At 34.0% G+C, this 12,617-nt stretch overlaps 1 protein-coding gene across 1 annotated transcript in view; it reads right to left on the bottom strand.

Annotated features, from left to right (window-relative positions):
• Positions 1–12,617, bottom strand: part of CSMD3 (CUB and Sushi multiple domains 3) — an 888,294-nt gene that overhangs the window by 225,924 nt on the left and 649,753 nt on the right. Inside the window, exon 31 of the mRNA XM_005869050.2 lies at positions 7,396–7,590. Within this exon, the coding sequence (XP_005869112.1) occupies positions 7,396–7,590 (195 nt within the window). The remainder of the gene's footprint in view (positions 1–7,395; positions 7,591–12,617) is intronic.

Below are 12,617 nucleotides of genomic sequence, written 5' to 3'. Positions count from 1 at the left end.
GTGTCTCTCTCACATCCATGTTTCTCTCTCTCTGTCTCTCCCCCTCCCTTCCACTCTCTAAAAATCAATGGAAAAATAGCCTCAGGTGAGGATTAACAAACAAATAAAATAAGTTGCAGATTTTCAAAAGAACTGAGTTAACACTGACTATATCTATTACGCCATTTGTATTCTGTGCCAAGTTGATTTCAAATAAAATGGAAAAATGTACTTTAGATAAATGCTTTTATCAATTATCCGTAGGGATTTACCTTCCCTTAATTCTTACATGTAGCCTTGGAGGAAGATTTCAGGCTCAGTCTCATAACTTAATCTTGACGTCACGCATCCTTTCTTGAAACATCTAACCAACTAAAATATGCCAGGTACCCTTAGGCTCTAGAGACATAAGAAGGTCAATACAGGTCATTTGAAGAATTAACCAGCCTACCCATAGGAAAGTGAGTAAGAGCATGGACTCCAAAACAAGACTGTTAGGCAAGTGTGACTTTGAACAAAAGACTGAACCACTTTCTGTGTCTTAGTTTCCTCATCTGTAAAACGAGAATATCAGTACTCCCTAAGTCATGGAGCTGTGGTGTGGTGTAAAATGATATGGGTACGAAACTTCATATTGTGCTCAACACAGGTAAGCTATTACCTCTCATCATTCCTTCTATGTGCTTTCCCTATTGAACAGCTTTCATTTCTATCCAAAATTCCATTGACTCTTTTTACTATATGTTCACATATGCTGAACCTTACGGGTTAAATGCACCATTCCCGCTTGTCTTATATCTCACCTGACTCCTTCTTATTTCTAATTTTAAGATTCAGTTCCTGCATCACTTTTATTGGGAAGACCTCCCTGCTCTCTCTTTGTAACTAGGTCAGATGCACCTCCATGCTGTGCTCACAGCACTTTGCTTTTATTTCTAGCAATGGACCTTATCTGTCTGTATCTCATCAGATTGTAGCTCTCTACAGGAAAGGACCACAGTGAATTCATGTTCTTATCCCTGTTAGTGCAGGATCAGGCTGATAATTGGTGCGTTTGAAAGCCTAAAGTATAATGAATGATGCTATTTCTTCTTTAGAATAATTGGCAAACTAGTAATTATTTAAGAGTCCAAATACATATATTCTTAGGGTCTTATTATTATAATTATCAATTGAATGCTCACTACATATGCAATATACTTGATCTTTCCCATTGCCATGGAAATGGAAAAGATCAAGTATATTGCATTGGTCCAGTTATAAAATAAATAAGTCAGAGGGCTGTAATGTATCGCATGATGACTATAGTTAATAATACTGTATTCATAGTTGAAGTTGGCAGGGAGTAGATCTTAAAAGTCCTCATCGCAAGAAAAACATTTTTTGTAACTATGTGTGGTGATGGATATTAACTACACTTATTATGGTGATCATTTGTCAATATATACAAATGTCAAATCATTATGTTGTATACCTGAATAAACTAATATGATGTTATATGTCAATTTTACTTCAATTAAAAAATGATTATTATTGTGACCAATACTCTCAAGGTTAATGGTTTTTACTTTTCAAAATTCTAAGGCCTTGAAATAACTAAGGCTTTTGCACACATAAGAGATATCTTTACCCAGGATAAATTGTTTTAATTTTAGACATGTATATATGAGTCCACTCTTGAGCTTTAGGGAGTAGTGGGAGAATAAATAGAAGGTTTTATTCTACTAAGAAGAAAAGCAATCATATGGCTCAAGGAAGTCAGAGAGCTAGCCAGCCAGGGAGCTGGGGAAACAGCATTCAGACAGAAATGACAGCAAATGCAAAAGCCCCGATACAGAAGTGTGAGCAGTGCTTTGAAGAAACATGAAGGAGGCCAGTGTGGCTCAGTTGTGTGGTAGAGGGAGAATGGTAGAGAGGTAGGGTGCATAGAGGAAGATTAAGTAGAACATTATAAGATCTTTGGCATTTATTCAGATTTGGGAAACCACTGGTAGATTTTGAGCAAATATGTGATATAATCTTACATATGCTTTTAAGACTATGTTGCTGTGTTCAGAAGAGACTGGAGAAACAGGGGAGGGAAGAAACTAGTTGGGGAATAGGATAAGAGTTAGGAGATAGCCGGCAGCCTAGATCAGGGTAGAGATGTGTTTATATAAACAAATCCAATGCCATTAGGGGAAATAAATCAAATGATGAATTTTAAGGGGAAAATATGAATCAGTCACTGTTTGTGTTTTATTACTTTTACCTAATATTGAATCAGATTATGGATAAGAATGATAGAAGATAATTTTGTTTCAACAGATACTTTTCAAAATATGAAAAATAACAAGGGAAGAAATCATTTTCTAAACACATTTTTATATCCAAAGTGAATTGCAGGTATATATATATATGTCCTGTTCTGCTATCATTTAATGTGTGTGACAGTCTCATGAGATAATCTGCAGGGTTTCTCATCTCTGGGCAGGACTTAGCACAGGATGATATCATTTTGGATCTACTTCTGAAGAAAATAATCTCCCAGTGTCCGACATAAGCTCTTAAAAAGATTTTCTTAAGATTTCAAATGTATGTTTAATCCTTAACAGTGATAATAATCTATACTCTGAAATAGAATAACTTGGTGCATTCTTATGGTTCAGTTCAGGTTAAAAAAATATTTACTTAGGGCCTCCTTGTATAAATTAACATGTTTCATGCTAAAAGGTAATAAGTATCCCAAGACTTAGTAAGTTTATGTTGAGAGACTAAGGTAACACTAAGGCAATATTATAGAAAAAGGAAAATATGTATGGTTGTATTTAAAGAGTTTGCAGCGTATGGTCATGTTTATTTTTATATAAAAATAAAAACTTTATCTCCTTATTTTGGCATTTGCTAATCACAGTTCAATAGTCCCTACTTATGTCTTCTAAAGCAAAGCCTATCAGTCAGTCAAAATCTCCAAAAAAACTTGGCATGAAAAGCAGCAGAGTGTAGCCACCCAACACTCAAACACTGATGAAGTTAGAAATAGCAGTATAAGCAAAGTAACACGTGACAAAGGCAATTATTAGAAAAACCAAAAGTAATATGTATCAGGAACACTGAAGAAAGGGGCTATGGATATGACATACTCTTTATCTATTATTTCAGGAAATCAATAAATATTGTCTAGAGTTGGTGAATCAAGAAATGGAGCTTCATATGTTATGCAGGGTCACAGGTTGGCCCATTGGATCAATTAGAAATAGAACCTATTAGAAGACTCAGCTGAAGAATAAGAGAATAGAGGAAATGACCATTGCTTTAAATGGTAAGCTATTCGTATTGTATTTTAGTTACAGCACTTATGCATATTTTACTTTAGTAAAAATACAAAATTTACCTTAATTAAAAATAATATATTCGTATAAACAACAAACCCTCTTGCGTTAATGCATATGCTTTACACACTAATTTTGACTCTTAAACTATTAAATCAATAAATCTAAAAGTCAGCCAGTCCTGTGTATTTGGGATTTCTATGCAATGACTATGAAGGGAAACAAATAGATATGTCTTATCCTTATTAAATAGAAAAAAAAAAACACCCTAAAATGTATTAATCTCTCCTTACTGTGTGACATTAACAATGACAGGACCAAATGCTTTAAATAAGTTACTTAATATAATTGTCCTAACAACCTTCAAGTTATACAATATTATCTCACTTAGATATGCAAAATAAATAAACTGAACAAAATTACAGAGTTGACCCGGGCTTTTTGCTTATTTTTAAACCATTTTTTAGTTTAACATATCTAATTCTAAAACATGGATTTTTTCCTTCAAATATACTAGAAATTAACAGTTGTGGTTATATTTTTAACATAAATGTATCTTAGTTTTGCTATAATGGCGTAAAGCATGCATTGAATAACTTTTATTTGTTTTCCATAATACTTTGGCATTATGGTTAAAAGTCAAGTGATATCCACTTAATTGATAAAATGTTTTCTCTTAAGAAATTTAAAAATACCAAACTCCTGCACTACCTTCAGAAAGAGGTGAATATGTAGCCATACGATGACATTAATCAATTATATTTAATTAATATTAAAATGACAAAAGTATACTAGTTCAACTAAAATATAACATGCAATGCATGTTTTCTAATGATATGCTTCTTGTTGAAATTTTACTAGGTCTTCTGTATGTGTTGTGTTAATTTGTCAGCATTTTGGAAAACCCTAACTTAACTCTGGTGCCGTGTCACATATAGAAATTTTTTGATATTTGCAACCATAGTAAAACAAAGACTTATATTTTTGATATTTATTTTATATATTTAAATGCCATTTAACAAAGAAAAATCAACCAAAAAAATGAGTTTGCGTGTCACCTCTGACACGCGTGTCATAGGTTCGCCATCACTGCCCTAGGCTATAGGTACAGTGAGAGGATTAGAATGCACATCTATTCTTCCCTCTACAATGTCTATAGATATTATCATTCAACCAACATTGCATAATATACTTAATTGGGCTCTAAATGAGCCCATAAAATATTTTTTGTTCAGAGGAATTTATTTGTATATGTTATGGCATATTCCATGCTGAAATTGGCATTGGTATGACCTATCAATAAAAATTAAAAAAAAAAAAAACACTATTCAAAAAGAATAGGCTTAGTTTAGGCAGGTATATACCGAGTGAATGCATGCTAAACTCTGGTTCTCTTGTCTTTCTTACCTAAATCAATGAAAGCCATCTATTTAATCATTTATCCCAGTGTTTAACACCTATTTTTTTATCTATAATTTTCTGTATCCTTTGAGTTTTCTCCATCAGAATTTTTGGTTATTTTTTGTCTGGCTCCCAAAATTTCCCAAAGTTTCTTAATGATCACTGACAGTATATTTTGAAAAGTGCTTTAGTATGTTTTTCTGGCTTAAACAGATTTCCCTTCTGTGTAACTCTAAATTATAAGACAATATAATCACTCTTTTTCTTAAATTTCCTATTAATTTCCATGCCATACACTGATTCTTTTTCTCTTTGTGAGAATTAAATACAAAATAATTTTCTTTTTATTCCCTTCATCTTCTGATAGATGAAATCATCAATTAAAGTCAAGAACTAGCCCGCAATTTTAATAACAGAATGACCATTTAGTAGATATCTACCTTTTCTTTATTTCTTATAACAACATTTTGAAGTAAAAAATTTCAGTTTTCCCTATTGTTTAGATTAGCGACAATAAGCATAGAGCAGTGAAATAACTTGTGTTTAAGTTAGAAATCACACACATATAATTCGAATACATGAATATTACACAACTAGAAAAAATTACCATGTGTATTAGACACAAAAAATCCATATTTTTAACCATCCGATCAGGGTTGTTGGGTGTATTTTTTCCACTAACATTCATAGTAAGAAATACAGTTTATATCAATGAAAACATAAACACCTACATAAAGATACACACCTATATATATTTATTGCATTTTATTTATCTCTGTATATAACCAAAAACAGTTGCACAAATATTATACTTATTCTTACTGTGTTCTTTGAATTATAGTGTTTTTCTGTTCTTCTAATTTGCTTTATTTTACTAAAATTTTATATCATTTGTAAAAATGCTAGCCATGACCCAGTGGATTGATTTTATGACTCATGGTGGTGACCCATAGTTTGGAAAGTCGGCCCTAGATGAGATCATCTCCATGGTCAATATTGTACAAAAATCAGAATCATTCATCTGACTAGAGAGTCTGTGATAACTTTCCATAGTGATATCATTATCTCTCTCTCCTTACTGACTTTTTCCCCCACTGTGTCTCTATCCTCATAAATATAGTTATATACAAACATGATTTTTGAATGTGCAATATTATTTTTTCTAATATAATTATTTTATTTAGTTATAATATCCATCTCCAACAGCTAGAACAAAAAAATTCCCATGGTCTGCAATAGAACTCTCTGTCATTTTATTTTAAGACTAGAGGCCCAGTGCACAAAAAATCGTGCACTCGGGAGAGGGGTGTCCCTCAGCCTGGGCTGCACCCTCTTGCAGTCTGGCAGCCCTCAGGGGATGTCCAACTGATGGCTTAGGCCTGCTCCTCACAGGGAGTGGGCCTAAGCTGGCAGTCAGACATCCTTAGCACTTCTGTGGAGCTGTGATCCCAGCTTCTGGTGGAGATCCCCCGTTGGAGCGCACTGACCAGAGGGCAGCTCCGGCATTGAGTATCTGGCCCCTGGTGGTCAGTACGCATCATAGCAACCGGTCATTCCACTGTTTGGTCAATTTGCATATTAGCCTTTTATTATATAGGATGTCTGGTTTTCATTCAAATAATTTCTAAAGCACTCTGTGTTTGACTTTCTGCTTAACACTAAGATATGGGTTTTTGGAAAGGCCAAAAGTCACCAGTTCCATAAAGTGGTGAACTGATCCTTATTTTGGAAAATACTTTAGGAATTTATCCAGAAATATATTCATAAAATACTGAATCACCATCATCAAAACCTGCTTCATTGTTAACTGGGGACGTTCACAGTTTCCCCTCTTTTGCTCACTGGATGATCTCTTCAAAATCATTCCCAAAGAGCTGTTCATTTATTGCAGCTAACTGCTCAGCAGATTTCATTCCCCAAGTGAAGGTATGATCTGTTTCAGGTGCCTCTCTGATCAGTAATTGCCTTAATCTCAAAAATATTATGTCTTTTCCCCTTAATTGTATTTACAGTATCAGAAGTCTTCTCCTGGCTATGATCATTGTCTGATCCTTTGTCAATCTGATTCTGGTACCCTGGTTTTTACTAACTCTGCTGGAGCCCATCTGGCAATCTCATACCTGATATTATGTCACTGAAACCAGTTTTAGGTCCTTCTCCATCCTTCTATGTCTGTGAGTTTTCCTTGTGCTACTGAAGCTACCTAAGCAGCTCTGATTTGGTTTTTGCTTTTAGACAACCTAATTCTTAGAAATATATATTTTCTATGTTCCTATTTCTATAGAAATTTACCACAAAAAGATGACACTATTTAAGTTGTTGCATTTATCTACTTCGTTTGAAATATCAGTTGTATTATGTTTGTTCCTTATTTACTCATCCAGTATTTTCTAGGTACCTAATGATTTCAGGAAATCCTCTAAGTCCTGAACACAAATGAACTAAACAGGCCCTATTGGTGCTCTCAGTTAGCTCACCTACCATAACATACACATTGTTTTAGAGACACCTGGGAATATAAACACTTTCCAAAACCATGTCTTTATTGAATCCAATTTAAAAATCTTTGATAAAATCACTGCATTGCTATTCCACATTTGTAGGTTGTATGTTAATTGGTTGATATTTTTAAAACACAGAACTGACTTTAAACATTTATTGACTCTTTCTAATAATAATTATTAGAAATATATATATTTCTTACCATGACAGCTTGGTAAGGCTCTATTCCATCCAGGTCGTCCATCATCTCCCATGATACAGGTGAGTGTTGAATAACCTTGAAGAACATAACCAGCATCGCAGTAATAGGTGACTGTTGACCCTAATTTATAATCCATCCCAAGTCTGGTGCCATTCATTATATTGCCTGGATCAAAGCAGGACTCTCGGAGTTTTGCTATAAAACAATGTGGATATAAAATGAACTGTTTTACAATACTGTTTTCTATGCAACCTTTAAGATTTCTTCATTATTAGCACTAAATAGAAAGGAAAACAGCAGCACCTTTTCAGCCTCTGAGTGCTGAAGTAAAAAGCAGCCCTTAACCGTATTTGACATTTTGTTACGTCATACCCATTAGTAAGAGAATAAAATTCTTTCCTCTTTTTCTCATTAAAATTATTGTCTAATACATATAGTTAAACATAGGGTTTTAGAGTTCATTATAAAAAGAAGCAGGGCTTATTTCCTTATCTAATATTCCTTTATTAATGTGCACTTATTCCATGTTACCACTGTCTATGTCGAGCTCAGTTCATTTCACCACTAAGAGGAGAGTAAAAGGCATTTTTTTTCTGTCTGGAAAATATTTCTTAACCTACCTGCTTTATCATTCCCACATTTCCATCAGAGGTCTGTCCATTATAAATAGCAATAAAATCTTTATATACCCAAGCCAATATCTTTTTGGACAGAGAAACTATATCAAAGCCAAGCACTTTCAAAGCTAACAGCGCCAGACAATTGTAAAACTTAAGTTCATTCACAACAAAGGAACTGTTTCCTGAGCACCCAGATATTGAACTAAAAAGAAAAATATGTAGAAAAAATATGCTAGTTCGTACATTTTGAGAATAGGCACTAGGACACTTTGTTGTTAAAAGATCTGGTAATACCTTAATATTTCCATTTTATTGTTATTATAATTTACTTAAGAAATAATAGAGAAGTGTGCAATGTAAGGACCATCACAAATTCAGCATAACAAGTGTGATTTTTTTTTTACATTGGAGTTTATCTTAGTTAATGGGAAGTCAGAAGATGGGTATATCTCTGGATATGAATCATGGCATCTTGGGAATTTAAGTCAACAATGTCTTGGTGTTTGGCTATTGCAAAAATTATATTAATATGTCCAAATCTAATTAATTGCAACAGAAAAGTATATTTTTTCTATTTATAAAAGCTTGCAAAGTTTAAATTACTTTAACATTTACAAGAAATGATGAGAAATTTGTGTTTTAGGAAGAGCACTATGTAAGATTTCTACCAAATCAACAAAAGAGGGAATGTTGGAACCAAACACTTCAATGATTTCAAAAGATTATCAGAGGAATGAAGGCCACTTTCTTCCTTCTTTCTTTCCAGCGAATACTTACAAGCCCACTGCCCAGCCAACTCTGGAAATAGAGCAGTGGACAATCAGAAAATATTCTAGTCCTCATGACACTTGCAGTCTATTGAGAATTATATTAAATAGTTGTAATTGTGCTGAGTTTGCAAAAGGGGAGGCATTCAGAAACTTACCTGAAGAATTGACATGTAAACTGAAGATTAGGAAAGCTGAGTTGACTAGGTCTCAGAGAGAGGAGAGTCATGAAGGGGAGAAAGTGTACTGGAGTGTGCAAGTCAAATAAACCCAATTCCTGAGTTTCAATCCAAAGCTAAAACACTTGATCTCCCACGAGTGTATGGGCCTGTGCAGGTGCATGCATGCGTGTGTATGCATGTACACACACACACACACACACACACACACAATTTGCACCCCATCTATTATATTCAGACTTCCCTATAAAAATGATTTCCCAATCCAATAAACTATTTTTCTTCCCAGATAAAATATCCACACAGCACTGTTTTCAGATAAGAACCAGCAGGGTGAATAGTAAATTTAGTCACTAAGAATGGGGCTTTAGTCTTGGAGGGTTGGTTTGCTTATTTTAAAGAATAAAACCTCACATTGAGTCTTTTTTAAACAAGCAGAAAAACACAACATAATTTTTAGGCAGAACAGCAGCCTACCATTTATAGCCGGCCTTCATGAAATTGAGTTAAATCCCTTGAGGGAAAGGGAAGGATTGAAATTACTGTTTTAAAGGATTAATCTCCTTGACAGGCCTAAGGACCAGTGGGCGGGGGACGGGCCTCGGGGCTGAGAGGCAGCCAGGGCTGCAAGGGCTGAGCCCCTTGCATGAATTTCATGCATCGGGCCTCTAGTTTTGTTATAATAATACAAGTATCACTACTATATGAGTAACATTTATATATATATATATATATATATATATTACAATTATACATTTTAAGACACATTTATTAATATTATGTCTAAATGCTCTTAATATCAGAGTACTGTTTAAACTCTAAATATTTATTCAACTGTAAATTTGTTAATATTGTGCTGCATTGAAATTACAAGGAAATAAATGGAGACTAGTCTTGACTTAAACTCTTTGGGGACTTTGCTTTCAAATCAGTGAAATATCTTTCCCTCCAGTTTACTCTTGTCTACAACATTAGAGCATTTCTATCATTTGCTTTATATAAACATAAAGTGGCATTTCTTCCAGAACCCATATTAGGCTTGTGTTTTTGTGATATTCCAATATAGCAGTCATTTGTTATTCAAATACTTTGTATAACTACGATGTAGTTGCACACAAACAAAAATAAGATTCAGTGTCTGTCTTCAAGGGGGAAAAGGAATTATAGACATGAACACAAGAAATGGCAATTAGATTCTGATATGAGCTGTAACAGAGGTAGGTGTTGGACCTATGGCTTTTTACTTAAAGGCCTACTACCAGCATTATTTAGAGTGAGTCAGGACTTAGAAGCTTTACATTTTCAGTGCTAACAGAAATCAACAGCTTTAAGTCAAGGTATATGACATATTACAAATGACAATGGAAACAATTTATCCAGGGCCTCCATGTATATGTCAGTTCATTTTGGGGGTGTACATTTTATCTTGAAAATCCTGAGGTTTTTGTCTGCCTGTGCCAGAATTAAACATGAGGGCCACTTCATTAACTTCAAAAAGCTAGTCAATTAAACAGGTAACAATGTTTTGAAATAAAGATCGGAAATAGGGAAACTGATAAGACAGACCCTGGAGACCCTGAAGTGGGGAATGTCATTTTCCCAGGAATGAGCATTTTGAGGACCAGTCCAGAAAATTAAATTGGATTGGGGTTCATTGGTTAATCTCTTCTCCCCCCTCTACCCTCCCCTGCCTCCCTCTGAGGTTTTACAGTCTGTCTGATGCTTCTATGTTTCTGGGTCTATTTTTGTTCATCAGTTTATGTTGGTCCTTAGATTCCACATATGAATGAGATGATGTGATACTTATCTTTCTCTGACTGGCTTATTTTGCTTAGCATAATGATCTCTAGGTCCATCCATGCTGTTGCAAATGGTAAGAATTATTTATTTTTTATAGCTGGATAGTATTCCATTGTGCAGATGTGCCATGGCTTTTTAATCCATTCATCTGCTGATGGGCACTTAGGCTGTTTCCAAATCTTAGCTATTGCAAATTGTGCTGTTATGAACATAGGGATGCATATATTCTTTATGGGTGTTGTTTCTGATTTCTTGGGATATATTCCTAGAAGTGGGATCACAGGGTCAAATGGTAGTTCCATTTTAACCCAAGGACACAGACAGTGGGTGGTGAAGGCTTGGGGGGTAGGGGAGTGGTAGAGGGCAATGCTGGGGGGAGAAGGGCAATATGTAATACTTTCAACAATAAAGATTTATTTAAAAATAGACTTGAAGCACTAAATAAAAAAGATACTTTTATATCTGCAATTCATTATTATACAGGGTATCCCAAAACTAAAAAGTTGTTATACACTTTAACAACTGATAGCTCAATTTTGAAAATGAAATGTATTTCAATAAACACTGCCTTTACAATTATTCATAGTGTGTATATACATTGTTTGGGACACCCTATAGTTTAAATTTAATATTAGTTTATGATTTTTAAGCTTTATTTGTTATCAAAGATTACAGTAACCATAAAAAATAGGCACTGCCTTTTAGGTATAAGTCTTGAATCCTTATTTTTAGTGTAAATGAATGCTCCGGTAGAGGATGTAAATGTATGGAGTTATGTCAAAAGAAATATTGTGATCTCTTTAAAACAAAGTTCATTTATTCAAAGCCCTATTAAACTAAAACTATGTATTCTCTGGTGGATTTCTGATCATTGCACATAATTCTAGACATTATATGTTCTTGATATAAAATAACACTTGGTAATAAATGTATTGGTAAAGGCAAAAAATAAAAATAAAAAGTGGATTTGGGGAAAATGAACTCAGTACTAACATTGTAAAAAATAACATCTGGATTCTAAAGAATAAAAAAAGGACCTCATGGCGGAATTGTGTGAAGTGGGTGTTTTTATAGTAGCTAAGGATGGTGGGGAGTAATTGTAGGGTCCAAAAAGGATTGTAGTTCAAGACATGATTATGTATTTTTCTCTGCCTGTACTCATATTTGTATTTGTCTTTACTCAAAATGGTAATAGTAAGTTGTCATCTTGTATAACTCATTTTAATAATCTGATCCTCAATTTTATCATTTGTAAAGGAGAGATAGCAGTATGTATCTCATAATGTTGTTAGTTTAATATTTTTGTTGCATTTATAAGTATATCTGCTCCTGGGAAGGACAAAGATAATGCATTAAAAGAACTAATCACTACATAGAATAGAGTAAGTACATAATAAATAATATTTCTTTTTAAAATTTTGCATCCATGGCCATTTTCCTATGGCAGCATAAATCTTAGTTTTTGAAATAACGGACACAGAATTATATCAAGCTGGGCAATAGAAACAAACATACATTTAGCAGAGATATGCCAAATAGGTTTTATCTCAAGTACTTCATTGCATGGATTTAGTGATGGCTATCTGGAATGTAATGTGGAGAAAGGATTGTAAGGTCAAGTCCAGTTTCCATGAGAAATAATATTGTATTCCATTAGCACCATCTGCCCTGAGCATGGTAGTGCTTGTAGTGTTATTCCTATATCTTTTATCATAGTGATCTCTAGAAATGTTTTACTAAGTATTAATTCACAACAGAACATAGCTCTACTGACTTGCTTACAATTGTCTTCCTTCCTTCCTCCCTCCCTCCCTTCCTTCCTTCCTTCCTTCCTTCCTTCCTTCCTTCCTTCCTTC

Source organism: Myotis brandtii, unplaced genomic scaffold (assembly GCF_000412655.1).
Source record: "Myotis brandtii unplaced genomic scaffold, ASM41265v1 scaffold285, whole genome shotgun sequence".
In the NCBI taxonomy this organism is placed as follows: Eukaryota; Metazoa; Chordata; class Mammalia; order Chiroptera; family Vespertilionidae; genus Myotis; species Myotis brandtii.
Note: the sequence above shows the minus strand (reverse complement) of the source record. Positions and strands in the feature narration are given on the sequence as shown.